The sequence below is a fragment of the Stenella coeruleoalba genome, assembly GCF_951394435.1.
Source record: "Stenella coeruleoalba genome assembly, chromosome: 14".
Lineage (NCBI taxonomy): Eukaryota > Metazoa > Chordata > Mammalia > Artiodactyla > Delphinidae > Stenella > Stenella coeruleoalba.
In genome coordinates this window covers 64,773,206-64,789,693 of record NC_137160.1, presented here as the reverse complement: position 1 = coordinate 64,789,693, position 16,488 = coordinate 64,773,206, and the positions used below count along the sequence as shown (strand labels likewise).

Genomic DNA, 16,488 nt, shown 5'->3' with positions numbered 1-16,488 from the left:
AATGATTTCCTTAAGTGTTTGTGGGTATTTAAACATACTCCTGTTCTTTTTATATTAAATACATGATCATGTCAATTGTTTGCACAGGTTTAAAATTTTAGCAGTTAAGTAATGGTGTGCCTTGTGCAGCATATTTGACGAACGTGCTGTTATAACTTGGCAGTGATGCATCATCGTTTTCGAACACTTAGGGAGGCAGAGTGGCATACTGCTTAGACTGCCTGCCTGTGTGTAAATCTTGGCTCATCCATGTATTACCTGTGGGATGTCAGCAGATTATTTAACATCTCTTTTTGGGTTTCTTTGTCTGTAAAACAGGATGATGATAATGAAGCTTGTGTAAATGTGTATGAAGTGTTAATATGTGTGTGTAGTAAGTATAAGTGCATGTTGTCTATTCTAATAATTCTTGTTATTGGTACTATTTTGTGGCATTTTATGGTGTGAAAAATTTTTTGCATTTACTTTGATCATAGTTTTTGTGGTTATTGTAGGTAGCTTAGGTTTTTTGTTTGTCCACAGGCTGCCTCTCACTTCTGGTCATCTGTAATCTTCCTTCACTGTCTGTTTCTGCAGTTAGTTTGCTACCTGACTGGCTATCCCTAGAGTCACCTTCATCTGGCTTGCCCTAGATACTATGTCCCTGGCCACCTGTTGAAAGCCATGGTTTGGGATTCAAGTTCATGTGTATAGCTTTTTTTTAATGTGAAAGCTTTATTGAGATATAATTCACATTCCATAAAACTCACCCCTTTGCGGTATTCAACTCAGTAATAGCTTCATTTAATTGATAATTAAAAGATGATTGATTTTCCAGTTTGGAGGAAACAACTTTACAGTAACCAGACTCTCAGGCAGAATTAGTGTAGGTCAGAATCACTGTGTGATTATGATTATAGATCCTTAGATTATATCTCATTCAACCTGGGGCATAACTATGTGCCTTTCTTTTATTTATTTATTTAGTTTTGGCTGCGTTGGGTCTTTGTTGCTACACGTATGCTTTCTCTAGTTACGGCGAGCAGGGGCTACTCTTTGTTTCAGTGCATGGGCTTCTCATTGTGGTGGCTTCTCTTGTTGGCAGAGTATGGGCTCTAGGTGCATGGGCTTCAGTAGTTGTGGCTCATGGGCTCTAGAGCGCAGGCTCATTAGTTGTGATGCACAGGCTTAGTTGCTCTGTGGCATGTGGGATCTTCCTGGACCAGGGATCGAACCTGTGTCCCCTTCATTGGCAGGCTTATTCTTAACCACTGCGTCACCAGGGAAGTCCCACTATGTGCCTTTCTATTGCTAAGTTTTTGCCTTATATTCTTTGTCTTAAACATGTAGGCACAAGTTCTTCAACCAAGCGGAGCACTTCCACAGGTAATAAAGAATCCAGTTCTACTAGAGAAAGATTACGTGAACGTACCCGACTAAACCAGAGCAAAAAACTACCTTCTGCAGGTCAGGGGGCTAATGACATGGCGTTGGCTAAACGTTCCCGCAGTCGCACGGCTACGGAATGCGACATTCGTATGAGCAAGTCCAAATCGGACAATCAGATCAGTGACAAAGCTGCTCTGGAAGCCAAAGTGAAGGATCTTCTCACATTGGCAAAAACCAAAGACGTGGAGATTTTACATTTGAGAAATGAACTCCGAGACATGCGTGCTCAGCTGGGCATTAACGAGGACCCTCCTGAGGGGGATGAGAAGTCCGAGAAGGAAGCCATCATTGTTCACCAGCCCACCGACGTCGAGTCCACTTTATTGCAGTTACAGGAACAGAATACTGCCATCCGCGAGGAGCTCAACCAGCTGAAAAATGAAAACAGAATGCTAAAGGACAGGTTGAACGCACTGGGCTTCTCCCTGGAGCAGAGGCTAGACCATTCTGAAAAACTGTTTGGCTATCAGTCCCTGAGCCCAGAGATCACCCCTGGTAACCAGAGCGATGGAGGGGGCACTCTGACTTCCTCGGTGGAGGGCTCTGCCCCTGGGTCAGTGGAGGATCTCCTGAGCCAGGATGAAAACACCCTCATGGACCATCAGCACAGTAACTCTATGGACAACCTGGACAGCGAGTGCAGCGAGGTGTACCAGCCCCTCACATCCAGCGATGACGCCCTGGACGCACCATCGTCCTCGGAGTCAGAAGGCATTCCGAGCATAGAGCGCTCTCGGAAGGGGAGCAGCGGGAACGCCAGCGAAGTGTCCGTCGCTTGTTTGACGGAACGGATACACCAGATGGAGGAGAACCAACACAGTACGAGTGAGGAACTTCAGGCGACTCTGCAAGAGCTCGCTGATCTACAGCAGATCACCCAGGAGCTGAACAGCGAAAACGAAAGGCTCGGAGAGGAGAAGGTGATTCTCATGGAGTCGTTATGTCAGCAAAGCGATAAGTTGGAACACTTCAGCCGACAGATCGAATATTTCCGCTCCCTTCTAGATGAGCATCACATTTCCTATGTCATAGACGAAGATGTAAAAAGTGGACGCTACATGGAACTGGAGCAACGCTACATGGATCTAGCTGAGAACACCCGTTTTGAACGGGAGCAGCTTCTTGGCGTCCAGCAGCATTTAAGCAATACTTTGAAGATGGCTGAGCAAGACAACAAGGAAGCTCAGGAGATGATCGGGGCACTCAAGGAGCGCAACCACCACATGGAGCGAATCGTTGAGTCTGAGCAGAAGGGCAAGGCAGCCTTGGCAGCCACACTGGAGGAGTTCAAAGCCACAGTGGCCAGTGACCAGATCGAGATGAATCGCCTGAAGGCCCAGCTGGAGAACGAGAAGCAGAAAGTGGCGGAGCTGTATTCCATCCATAACTCTGGAGACAAGTCTGACATTCAGGATCTCCTGGAGAGTGTCAGGCTGGACAAAGAAAAAGCAGAGACTCTGGCCAGTAGCCTGCAGGAAGATCTGGCTCACACCCGGAACGATGCCAATCGATTGCAGGACGCCATCGCAAAGGTACTGTTTAAGTAGATAGAATGTTCTGGACCAGTGTTATGCGGCTGCAGTACATGGCATGCTTACTGAGAGCCAGCAGCCCTGGTGGTGTGTCATTAGCTTTTGTTAATCAGATATTTTTTTTAAGCTTCAGAATGGTTTTCTTGTATTGGGATGGAGTGAAAAGTATTCTTATAATAACGTCACTTCCACTCGCTGGTACTTTGTTACTGTTTTCCTGCCTGTGAGAGGATGGGGCTGGAGTTACAACTAACTGAAGTTGTAACAGAAGTTGTGCCTAGTTCTGGGTATGCCCAGGGGAGTGTGTCATGCAGTTTTACATCCTCCTCTGTAGTGTAGTTTGGCATAAGAAAAACAGAGAGCCAGTATTCCAGTCTGTGGGACCAGCAATGTCTGCCTCTTCTTATCCTTTTGTGGTTGTAGTTTTTCAAGTAGAGTTCTGTTATGATTTAAAATTACTTTTGGAGTGTGAAGGCTCCTATTTCTTAGAGGCCCATGGTTTGTTGCTGGTGGGGACCTTAGTGATCATTGGTCCAGCCCCCCTTTTTTTTTTTTTTTTTTTTTTGTAGTACGCGGGCCTCTCACTGTTGTGGCCTCTCCCATTGCAGAGCACAGGCTCCGGACGCGCAGGCTCAGCGGCCATGGCTCACGGGCCCAGCCGCTCCACGATATGTGGGATCTTCCCGGACTGGGGCACGAACCTGTGTCCCCTGCATCGGCAGGCGGACTCTCAACCACTGCGCCACCAGGGAAGCCCCAGCCCCCTTTTTTTTACACGCAGTGTGATAGTGAGGACTCAGTCAGAACTGCAGCCCAGGGTTGCTGGCAGTCGCCAGCCCCACGCGGTTGCTGATGTAGTGTTTATTATTATTTTTTAAATAAATGTATTTATTTTTTTGGCTGCATTGGGTCTTTGTTGCTGTGCACAGGCTTTCTCTTGCTGCGGCGAGCAGGGGCTGCTCTTTGTTGCAGTGCGAAGGCTTCTCGTTGTGGTGGCTTCTCTTGTTGCGGAGCACAGGCTCTAGGCGTGCAGGCTTCAGTAGTTGTGGCACGTGGGCTCAGTAGTTGTGGCCTGCGGGCTCTAGAGCGCAGGCTCAGTTGCTCTGACACATGTGGGATCTTCCCAGACCAGGGATCAAACCCGTGTCCCCTGCATTGGCAGGTGGATTCTTAACCACTGCACCACCGGGGAAGTCCCCGATGTAGTGTTTATTTGCATGACTTATCTAATTATCCTAGCTTACATTTTATTTCCTGTTTCAGTGCAAAAATTTTTTAAAGTAGGAAACAGTATATCTTTGCTCAAAATTTGAATAATATAAACCTTAATTTTTTAAGTGACAACTTTCATAGATACAGTTTAGGAGATGTGGTATTTGTCAGAGCATGTATATTGGGGGCCACTATGAACTAACACTGACTATATTAGAGAACTTTTTTGTTTCCATTTTTAATTTGATTTTGAAACTGTCACAAATCAGACATCATTTTTGTGGGAAAGCATGTTAATCATTAATCAGATGCATGCCTTCAGTCCAAACTTTGGAGAAGGGAAAATTTCCAAAATTTCCTCATAAATAATGTAGTGAAGTTCAGTGAGATGTCAGTGTAATTTCAGTCAGTGATGTGGCAGCAGATCATGCTTAAGCATACTGTGTGAAGTCCATGTTACTGGAGAGCGCCTTCCACCCAGTTATTACACAGGTCGTTCTTGCTCACGCAGAGCATCTCACGCTCAGCTCCCTGCTGAGACAAGGTGTGCCTCTGTCCTAGGACTTATCTTAGAACAACTCTTACTTTTCTGATCTGCACTATCAATTTTGCACAGGTAGAAGATGAATACAGAGCCTTCCAAGAAGAAGCTAAGAAGCAAATAGAAGATCTGAATATGACATTAGAAAAATTAAGATCAGAGCTGGAAGAAAAAGAGACAGAAAGGAGTGACATGAAAGAAACGATCTTTGAACTTGAAGACGAAGTAGAACAGCACCGGGCGGTGAAGCTTCATGACAACCTCATCATCTCCGATTTAGAGAGTAAGTGAGGTCCCACCTGTCTTAACGTGTGGGAAGAGTTTGCGTTCTAAGTAGCAAAGTGACGGGGTGGGGATGGGGGCGTGGCTCTGCCTGGGGGGCAGGGGTTCAAAGGCAGGAGCACAGTGGCCGGCAGATACGCGTGTGGGCAAGAGCTTCCCATGGCCATTGGCAGTCTTCCGGCTGCTATTTGGCTCCTAAAGGACTGTTAAGTGGAAGCATCTCTTTAAAACTGCTTAATTATGGAAAATCATTTAAGTGAGAAGCTAATGGGGTTGTTAACTTTCTAGATCTTAGGAAAAGCCATTTGTTGTCAATGTCTAGTGGTTGCAAGTATACTGAGACCAAAAAATATTTATCCTTTATAATCTTATGCCCGAGGCACAGGTTTTTGTTTATTTGTTTAATATTCCTCCCTTTCACGGAGATTTTATGATCAGGTAGACTTGAAACTCAGATTTTGAGTTGCTTTGTTTGCTTTTTAAAAGATTCTAAAAAACTGTTTTGGAAGTATTTCAGACTTTAAAAAAAGTTGCAAAAATAGTACAAAGCATTTCTGTGTGGAAAATTTGATGAGGAACAGAAATTTGCATGATCTTAAAATGTCTTCCCACAGACTGTTTATTATGTTACAAGTGAGGAAAAAGAAACAACCAGAAATTACACAGTGGAACAATTGGGCAACACTGTGACCTGGTGATTGGGTGATCATGTAAGTGACAGAGGCACATGGATATCGCTAGGCTGTATTCTGGCTGAGGCATAGCTTCAGTTAATCATAAAGAAACATTAAACAGACAAAAAATGAGGAATGTTGTACTAAAAGCGCAGGATCGAATGGTGCTGTATCCTCAAAAATGCCAGTGTCATAAAAGACAAAGGCTGAGGGAAAATTCCAGGCTGTAGGAGGCTGAGGAGGACAACCCATGCACTCCCTGTGCCTGCACTGGCTCCAGGGCTGTCGGGAGCTGCTGTAAAGGTGTGGTGATGGAACTGGAATGTGTGTGAGATTAGGTAAACGTATTGTGTCAGTATAAATTTATGAAGTTGATAACCCAGCTGTGTCTGTGTATTCTTGGGAACCACACACTGAATATTCAGGGGTGAAGGACTGTGATGTATATCCTTAAGGGTTCAGGAAAAAGGGACAATTAGAGGCAGACGGACAGGGATAGGAGATAGCAAATGATAAAACCAATGGTAAACTATTAACAGTAGGCGAATCTGAGAAGGAGGTAAATGGGTGTTTGGTTCTTTGTGTTACTTCTTGCACCTTTTCGTAAGTTTGAAATTATTTCCAAATAATACATTTAAGAAATTCTTATGTGTTCTTCATCTAGATTCCTCAAATTTAACAGATTTTAAGTTGTAATACACTTTAATGATGGCCTGGTGGGGACAGGGAGAATGGAGGTAACCTTTTTGGATGCCTTGGTTAAAGCTCTTAAAATTTCTGGTTCATGATGCTGCTCCTTTGAGCACTGACGGTTTACTATTTATTCCCTGACAGCGGATTGACAGGCAGATACAGCGTGTTAATACAGTAGCCAGAGCCCCTGGGCTGTGGATACAGAGGTGGGGTGGAGGGGAGGTTTGAACTATTGATATTTCCAGGTAAGAGACAGTCATTTGCAGGAGCCCTAAATGCGTCTGGTGGCAGTTCTGAGCTCTGGCTAGTTGACCCAGCATCTGTAGGTTGACCCCAGGGTCATTTGGAATATTCCAGGGTATCTGGATACTGAAGTAGTGGATTGTGGGATTGTATTTCTTACATAGTGATGAACTTTTTCATCTAAAGTTTAAAAAAACTTTTAGTTTAACATTTATATCTAGTCTGTATTTCATTGTCACTGAACTGAGAAAGTTATCTAATTTTACTTCCTAAATATAAGAGGTTCTAAAGTTTTTCAGATTAACTTGGGAGTTCAGTGTGTTTTCCATTTTGTACTGATAAGAATAGCCTTTTCCCTTGCAAACCCTTTGATTTGAATGTGGAAAGAGTGACACCTTGTGGTAATTGGGGTAATAGCTAGAAAACTGTTAGGTGATAAGGATTCCTGGGACAAAATTTTCCTTATCATTGCCAAAATAAAAGTTACATTGACATTGTATGAATTTTAACCATAAAATGGCTGAAAAGGGCTTCCCTGGTGGCGCAGTGGTTTAGAGTCTGCCTGCCGATGCAGGGGACGCGGGTTCGTGCCCTGGTCCGGGAAGATCCCACATGCCGCAGAGCGGCTGGGCCCGTGAGCCATGGCCGCTGAGCCTGTGCGTCCGGAGCCTGTGCTCCACAGCGGGAGAGGCCACAACAGTGAGAGGCCCGCGTACCGCAAAAAAAAAAAAAATGGCTGTAAAACCTTAATAAATTTTTTTTTAGCCATGTAGTTTCTCTCCCCAGTTTTTTGAAATGAAAAGTTGAAATGTATAGAAATACTGTGAGAGTAGTGTGGTAGTTAGCACCTCCTGCCTGGATGTGACAGTGGGTAGCATTTTGCAGTGTTTGCCTTCTGTATGTGTGTGTTTAACTGAATCAGTTGGCAGTAAGCTGTGGACTTCTTGATACTTAACTTCTAAATATTTCAGCATGCACCTTCTAAACATCCTCCTCGAAACCACAATGCCGTTATCACATCTAGTAAAATTAGTCGTAATTTCTTAGCATCATCTAATACCCCATGTGAAGATTTTCCCAGCTGTCCCCAAAATGTCCTTTATAGTTTTTTATAGGGACTGGGATCCAAACAAGTTTCATGCATTATAATTTGTTGTTACATCTCCATAGTCTGATAGGAGTTAATTTTCTTCCTAGAGAATTCTAGCATTTGGGATTGATGCTAAGTCAGCACTTGGTATAAGGGACTCGATGACAGGGAATGCTATTAATTGGGAAATTGAGATATTCTTCTGTGGATGAAACCATCACCATAGTCAATTTTAGAACTTTTTTATCACCCCCAAAAGAAATCCTGCACCCATTGGCAGTCACTCCTCATTTACCCCAAAGCGATTCTGACTTTGGTATTAATGGACAGGATTTTAAAACAGCTACTGTAACTGTACTCAGGGTGTAGAGGAAAATATGCTCATCATGACAAACAAATAGCAAATCTCCACAGAGAAATAAAAACTGTAAAAAAAAAGAACCTAGTAGGTATTCTGGAACTAGAAAATTAAACAGCTAATATAACAAGTTACAGAGTCATTTAAACAACAAATTAGAGATACAGAAGAGCCAGTGAACTTGAAAACCAATCAGTAGACGTTATCCAGAGAGAAAAAAGATTGGAAAAAATGAGTAGAGTATCAGTGATATCTGTGGGACAGTATCACAGGTGTATCATGTAGTTGGGAGTCCAGGCGGCCTCCCAGAGAACATCAGTGCTGTGCTGCGTAGACCTGGCCTGCGGTACTTCTCAACAGCATCTGAGCTGGAAAGATTTGATATAAAAAGTCACTCAGTAACTACTGTTAAGACTTCCAGTTCAAGATGATGGCCTGAGATCATACATACTTCCTTTCCCTTCCAAAGTCCAAGTGACATGGCAGGAGAGATATAAAAATTACAATGAGCTTGAGCAAAGATAGAAAACAGGGGAAGGGTCCTATCAGTAGGTCAGCAATTTGGGGTAATTTCTGGAACACTTTATATAAAGCTGATGGAATTGGCTGTGGAGAAATCAATCAGAATAGAACATTCTGCAGTTTAGGAGAACACTAAAGCTCTGAGTAATAATGTTCCCAGCAGAGCCCTGGGGATGGGGGCACTGAAACCTCCACATCAGGGATCGTAGGGCCCCAGGGCCAGCAGCGGTCTCAGGCCACAGTGTAAGGGATTGCTACACTGTACCGCCCCCTCCTCTGTCGGGGCTGTCTCTGGTGTTTGCCCCCAGGCTGCTGCTGCGCTCACCTCTAAGTAAGGTGGGAGTATGGTGCCAGGGACTCCCAGCACGACCTTCACACTGTGCCAGAAGTAACTGCAGCCTGCCCTGTTGTCTTAAAGAGAAGACCACCTAGAGGAAAGGCAACTTGGCCCTGCAGTGAAACTGATACACACACACATACACCTGTTGCCTCAGCAGAAGCCGCCCGTTCCATCTTGTACATCCAGAGGGCCCCACCCACCCTGCAGGCTCGTGTCATCAGCAGAGCCTTTAGCCGTTTGTTCTGTTGAGAAGCATGCAGGAGTCACTGATCTAATCATTCTTTACAAGTAAGAAAGACCAGCCAGGACTTATTAGACACTTAACACCTTAGAAGAGCTTAAGGGAGAAACAGCATAAAGAAGCAGCTCAACTGAATCCCCAAAAATAAAGGTAATAACTTGCCCAGCAAACCAAAGCTGACTAGTATTACGAGTAGTGACACCAGCGAGACCTCAGGTCTGGCTCAGTTGCGACCTTATCAACCACTTAGTGTCTGCATAGTAATGCTCTGTGCATGCTTGCAGTTAAGTCCTGCCCTTTTCCTGCCCTCTGTAGTTCCCAAGATTGGGGCTAGGGCCTGACATCCTGATACATGGAACATTAGCGACAGTGGTGAACAAGGGTAGCTTGAGATTAGAGAAGGAGCAGAAGGAAATAGAGGAAAGCTGTGTAATTCTGTGATGAGAAAAGCCTGGAAGGTAGAATACTTGGAAGGCTTAATGGAAAAAAGTCTCATATTTGATTATGTATAATTGAAATTTTCAATTCAGCAAAGTTGCAGAAATAAATGACATTGAGAGAAATATTTATAATGCATGTCAAATATGTAAAGAGATTCTGTACATCAATAAGACTAGAATAACCCATTAGCTAAATCAAGTGTATGAATGGATAAGTCAGAAAAAGACACAAAAAGATGCTTGACTTTTAAAAAAGCAAAGAAACTCAAAACAAGATGCAGGTGTGAAAAATTGAAAAGATTGCTAAGGTGTAAGAGAGGAGGAAGGGTCCTCTCATATACTGCAGCTTTTTTGGAGTATTGATCATAATTTTTCAAGTACAACAGTAATTTAGCAATCCACTTCCAGAAACCTGCTCTTCAGAAACATTCTTACAAGTTTGCAAATGTATACATAGATGTGGATGCTTGCTGCAGAGTTGCTGGTTACCACAGAAACTTGGAAGCTACCTGTATTTTCAGAAGTCGAGATCTAGTTAATAACCCATGTGCCTAGCACATCCCTACTGTGGCTGCTCTTTCATCAGCCAAAATAAACAAGGCACGGAGAAATGTGTGCACAAAATAAGGCAAGTCACATAGAGGATGAGCTGAGTATATTACTTCTGTAATTAAAACCATAAAAGTTTTAAATACAACATTACACTGAAATTGTAGCCAGGCATAATGGTGTTCCCTAAGAAATACCGATTTCAGTGTATTCTGTACCATAAATGCTCTAACGTGGTGACTTCTCAAAAAAAAATTCTGTATTCTTGAGCTAGAACCTTCTAATGGATTGACTTGGATCCTGTTGATAGTTTCAAATGGTCCTTCACTTCTTCTACTTCTAGAAATGTGTCTTCAAGTAACATCTGAAAAACTGTAAAGACACTTATAGTGTTTATAACAAAAATTGGAACCCTTCTGGCTGTTCATTAATAGGAGGTTGCTGAGACAAATCATGATATATCCAATTGATAGACATTGATGACCAACCAATCGATGGCCATCTATCATGGCCATCAAAATGGTGCTGTAGGTCTGTATTTATTGATAAAGGTGTCCAGTATCTACTGCTTAATGGAAGGGCTTGTGAAGCAGTATAAATAGTATAATTTCATTTTTCTTTAAAAATAATACACACATATATGGAATCTGGAAAGATATATGCCAAATGTAAATGCTAGGTAATCTTATTTTTGTCACCATTTTCTGTTTTCCAGACTTGTTACTGTGAGCGTGCATTACTTTTAGAATCAAGGGGTAAAAGTTATATTTACTTTTTTGGAGGGGGATAAAAATGAGTAAAATAAAAATTAAAAAACAGAGACAGAGACTTCCCTGGCAGTCCAGTGGTTAAGACTCTGCTTCCACTGCAGGGGGCACAGGTTTGATCCCTGTTCGGGGAACTAAGATCCCGCATGCCACGTGGTGCGGCCAAAACATTTTAAAAAAAGAAAAAAGACAAATAAAAATAGTAAATGGTTTATTTGAAACTCATGTGTGTCCTCTTCCTGCATCAGGAGTTCTGGATTGGGAGTAAAGCTGTGGTCTGGTAGTTGGATACACCACCTGCCCTGTTCCCCTGCCCCTGAGGTGTGGAGCTTTAACTGATAGGTTCCTCTGGTCCTTTCCCTTCCTCTAAAAATTGCACCTGATGGCAGTTGGAGGTTCTTGACCAGATGCAGGAGTCTGACTTGAGTACTCGGGTATCTGTACCCTAAGGGTTTTCTGGGACTCAGAGGGCAGGAAACGTTGGTGGAACTTTCATTACTTTACACCCCAAGGGTCGTAGGTAGATCCTGTGCCATGGTAGCTGCCCAGTGACACCCTCAAGAGTGATTGACCTGTAACTGGAACCAGCATGGAGGCCTGGTTGATGGATCTGGTTTTGTTGGTGATGATAGGTCTCGGTGGTGAAAAAGATTATGAACCCCATTATTAAATGGGCAGGGCAGTGCCCAGAATTGTTCAGAGCAAAGTTGGACTAATAACAATGAGAATAGAAATTTACCTGATTTCTAGAATAAAGATAACATTGTAAAATTGAGTTATAATTTTAAAAATGAGATCATAGTAGTTCTTCTGTTCTTTGATAGAATTTAATGTTACATTTGAGTTGAAGACAATAGATGGCAGTGTCTCTCACACTTAAAGCTTTGAGGAAGGAAACTGCGTTTAGAGGCCCCAGAGTTGCAGGCTAAGCTGCCCTGTGTGACTGGTCACTGGGAGAGGCGGCCGTTTGCTAATAAGCCTCTTCACAGCGAGAACTGGAGCATAGACGTCTTTGTTTCCAGGGAGGAAAAGCTTGTTGTCACTTTTAATGCTTTTGTAAAGTTTAAATCAAATTCCCTGGAGACACTTGAAGTGCACTTTATTCGGTCTGAATATGTCCACTGGCTGCCAGCTTCCCTTCTGTTTAAAAGAAGACATGCCAACAATAAATAACGTAGTGCTGAGGGTAAAAGAATGTCCTTTAAGAGTAGTGATCATGTGAATTCTGTGGCCGTGAATGTAGAGGTTGGTGAGAAAAGGATAAGAACAAAATAAATGAATGAAATTTGAGATTTTATGATCAGTCTAAGATGGCCACGTGGCTTAAAGTGTCACCTGGGAATCAAGGCACCACATGTTAAAGTGGGCTGCAGCAAGATTTGCTGTCATCTGTCTCATGTAAGTTACCTAGATAGATCCTTTGTGACCAAAAGAAAAGACAAAGGATTTGCAGCAGAGGAGAAATTACACATTTTTTTTGTTTGCTTGTTTTAATTATAAAATATTTTTTGTACATAAATATAGTGTAAATGAAAGGTGTAACCCCTAGTGTTTTCCACACTAGAAATATTTTAGCTTCTGTCCTTATTCCTTGTCTATGTCTGGTAATATCACCAAGACCCTGATTTCATCTACATGTAGGTCATACGGAGCCAAGTTCCCTGCTGGTTCCAGAGTCATCCTTTCCTCTGGAGGTTCAGGTCAGGGTATTGGACTCACTCACTCACCTGCTTGTCCACTTTGCCCTCAGCCAAATTGGGTGGCCCGTTTGCCCATTAAGTTTCCAGGTTAAATGAGGTCTGAAGCAGCTTGTATAGAGACAGACTTTTTTTTTTTTTTTTTTTTTGCGGTACATGGGCCTCTCACTGTTGTGGCCTCTCCCGTTGCGGAGCACAGGCTCCGGACGCGCAGGCTCAGCGGCCATGGCTCACGGGCCCAGCTGCTCCGAGGCATGTGGGATCTTCCTGGACCGGGGCACGAACCCGTGTCCCCTGCATCGGCAGGCGGACTCAACCACTGCGCCACCAGGGAAGCCCGAGACAGACTTTTAAAGTTTAATCCTTTGCATGTGAAAACATCCTCTTTTCTGTCTCTAAAAGGGTAGGAACTGTACCTTTTTTCCTTTCCCTTATATCTCATGCACCTTGTAAAAAAGTCTGATACAAAGTAGGTACTTATGAGCAGTTTGTTGAATTACTGAGTAAAAGTAATTAATTAACTTTTTATTTCATAGGCCCTAACTTTTTGGAATAATTTTGGGGTGATGAATGGGAGGAAATTGACTACTAGCTACCAAAAATGGCCATTTTTTTTCCACCCATGTTTTATCTCATTTTTTAATTAAAAATTTTTTTTAATCTTTTTAAAATTTATGTATTATTATTTTATTTTTGGCTGCATTGGGTCTTGGTTGTTGCATGCGGGCTTTCTCTAGCTGCAGTGAGTGGGGGCTACTCTTCATCGTGGTGTGCGGGCTTCTCATTGCGGTGGCTTCTCTTGTTGCGGAGCACGGGCTCTAGGCGTATGGGCTTCAGTAGCTGCAGCACGCGGACTCAGTAGTTGTGGCTCGTGGGCTCTAGAGCGCAGGCTCAGTAGTTGTGGCACAGGGGCTTAGTTGCTCCGCGGCATGTGGGATCTTCCTGGACCAGGGCTCAAACCCGTGTCCCCTGCATTGGCAGGCGAATTCTTAACCACTGTGCCACCAGGGAAGTTCTCATTTATTTATTTTTTAATTTTATTTATTATTTATTTTATTTTTGGCTGCTTTTGGGTCTTCGTTGCTGCACGCGAGCTCTCAAGTTGCAGCGAGCAGAGGCTACTCTTCATTGCAGTGCTCAGGCTTCTCATCGTGGTGGCCTCTCTTGTTGCGGAGCACGGGCTCTAGGCTCGCAGGCTCCCGTAGTTGCAGCACTCGGGCTCAGTAGCTGTGAGTCATGGGCTCTAGAGCGCAGGCTCAGTAGTTGTGGCACACGGGCTTAGTTGCTCCGCGCATGTGGGATCTTCCTGGACCAGGGATCGAACCTGTGTCCCCAGCATTGGCAGGCGGATTCTTAACCACTGCACCGCCAAGGAAGCCCCTCATTTATTTTTTTATTCAGCTTTAGAAAACATCATTATTATGTATTTATAGTAATCATTACACATATAATTGTTATAAATATTCTAGACTTTATATTGTTACTGAAGTGAATTCATGCCTTTTAAAAATGTCAGAACACAAATGTATCAACATTGAATTAAGGTTTCAGAGGTTCAGCAGAGCAGGTTCCTCGTGGAATTCGGAGAAGGAAGACGTGGAGCAGTCTCAGAAAAAGCATCAGCCTGCTCATACTTCAGGGTCTTGATTGGAAGCTAACAGCCTAAGAGGTGTTTTGGGTACATGTTGTTGCACACAGGTGTTGGCGGTGCCTGGGTTCCCTCTGCTACGTGTAAGGAGTAGGGGGAATGTTTACTCAGAAACACCAGTGTCCATGGTTTGACATCCCTGACAATAAACAGTTAAGTTCTGGCAATGGAATATTGAAACACTTGATGCTAGGTAATGACCTTAGGATTGCTTTCTCTTCTGCTTCCATTAGCTTGTGTACTTATACACTTGCTCTACTCTACAGGCCTACCTGTGCTGGGGCTGCAACCTCGGCATGTGGCTCCTGGCTCTGAGGTGTGCTCAGCCTCTGTGTGAAGAAACGCACCCCTGTTGGCAGTGGCAGCAACAAGGCTGTGTAAGGCAGAGTCGGAACACAGAAAGGACAGGGCTCTGCTGCAGGGGGGCGTCGGTGAAGTCAGAGTGTTTGTCACCAGGTGTAAGTGCCTGCTCTGGTGCTTAACCAGAGAGACAGTGATGGGCTCCTGAGCTGTCGGAGTGACCAGCCGTGGGGAGGCGCTGGGCAGCAGCACCAGCATGGTGCCCTCCCCAGGCATTTCCCCTGACGCAGGGGTTTTTGAGCAGAACCTCCAAATAGAAGGGGACTTCCTTGTACATTTCTGGATCCCAGGGGACTGGCCTTGGCTGTGTCTTCATCTTTGCAGCCCCACTCTGTCTAGATCGGCCTTTGCATAGTAGTGGTGCTCATCAGATGTTCACAGTGCATGACATTGTTGGAAGGAAATTCATATTATGCTAGAAATAATTTGAGAAATTGATTTACTTAATCCTTTATTTTGTGAAAGACTTTGCATAGAATTAAATAGCACCTCCCCCAAGTTACAAAATAATTAAGTTTGTAAACATCTTACTAATTCACCACTTTTCTGGAATTTATTCCAGCATGTAAAGTAAGTGATGCTTGCAAAAATACTTTAGATTAATAACCCTTTTGATTAAAATCTCCCATTTTAATTGCAGTCAGTGTTGTTTTGATTGGTTATGAGCCAACAATGTGTGTGTGTTTCTAACAATTGATTTTACTTAACTTTTTGTTTCAGAATTAAGAGGCTGAGGAAGGAAGTCATCCAGAAGTTGTGATTTAAATTTGATATTTTCCTGACAAAGTAATACTGGTTTATACTTGGATTGGACATTCCTTTTTCCTTTTAAAGTTTTGTATTAAAAATAAGAAGTCTTTGGGCAGGATGACGTTCTGAATGTCATATTTAAGTACCTCCTCCCTTTATATTATTCCTTTCGAACACAGTTGTAAGAATAAATATTTAAACTTTTGTGGTCTTTTCAGATACAGTTAAAAAACTCCAGGACCAAAAACATGACATGGAAAGAGAAATCAAGACACTCCACAGGCGACTTCGGGTAGGATAAATCTTCACATACTATCTCATTAGAAAGCACAGTTTTCTGAAAGTTGAGCACTTTGGTGTCGTTGACCCCACTCCTTTGTCTGAAGCTTCAGATACTGTTACAATACTGAGCCCACTGGGCTTTGGGCAGAAAGCTACTGCTGTCACTTCAGAGTGGGACTGGTGCTAGATTCTGGTTGCAAGATTGTACTAGTAATTGATGAGTGGTAACTTTAGAAAGAGGGATTTAGGAAGCAAGTGTTATATTTTGGAAAGAAAGTTTATTAGCTCTGGATTATGAAGCGTCCCAAACTAAACTGCTTTTCTTGTGAGTTTTCTGTCTTCTGTGGATTTGGTCAGCTTGCCGACGGCAGCAATGCTCTGCTCTGATACAGAGGGTCAGGGAAGCTGGACTCGTAGTTTGGGTTGTGCCTCAGTTGCTCAGGCTGCCTTGGGGTGGTGGGCATTGGGCCCAGTCAGCAGCTGTAACTCTGGGAGAGGGGCTGCCCTGAGGAGCACGCCCGGCCACGGAGGCTGCGGGAAGCAGCAGGCTGTACAGGTCCTCAGCTCCTCTCTTTGTGTGATTTTTTGTCTGCCTAGATTAAATTCAGTGTTTTTCTTCTGGCTTCCTCTTCCTTTTCCTTTACTTTTGATTTTTTTTTCCTGTTAGTTTTTGGTGTCAGGATATTTATAGTTTTTCCCTGTAGAATCTTTCACTGTGGTTCACACACCATTTATCTACCTTCTAGAGCTTTTCAGAGGTACATTTTGGATGCTGTGTTTATTTTCGTAAGACTAACTTTGATACCTGCCATGAGGAAGGGAGGCTTGACATTATCATT

At 43.4% G+C, this 16,488-nt stretch overlaps 1 protein-coding gene across 5 annotated transcripts in view; it reads left to right on the top strand.

Annotated features, from left to right (window-relative positions):
* The window catches only part of SPECC1L (sperm antigen with calponin homology and coiled-coil domains 1 like), a 121,807-nt gene that overhangs the window by 42,026 nt on the left and 63,293 nt on the right, over positions 1-16,488 (top strand). For 4 of the 5 annotated variants that reach the window (XM_079943465.1, XM_079943464.1, XM_079943461.1 and 1 more), the window contains 3 exons: positions 1,330-2,960; positions 4,789-4,996; positions 15,586-15,659. In XM_079943465.1, coding sequence (XP_079799591.1) covers positions 1,330-2,960; positions 4,789-4,996; positions 15,586-15,659 — 1,913 coding nt within the window. The remainder of the gene's footprint in view (positions 1-1,329; positions 2,961-4,788; positions 4,997-15,585; positions 15,660-16,488) is intronic. The other variant, XM_079943463.1, reaches the window with a different exon arrangement.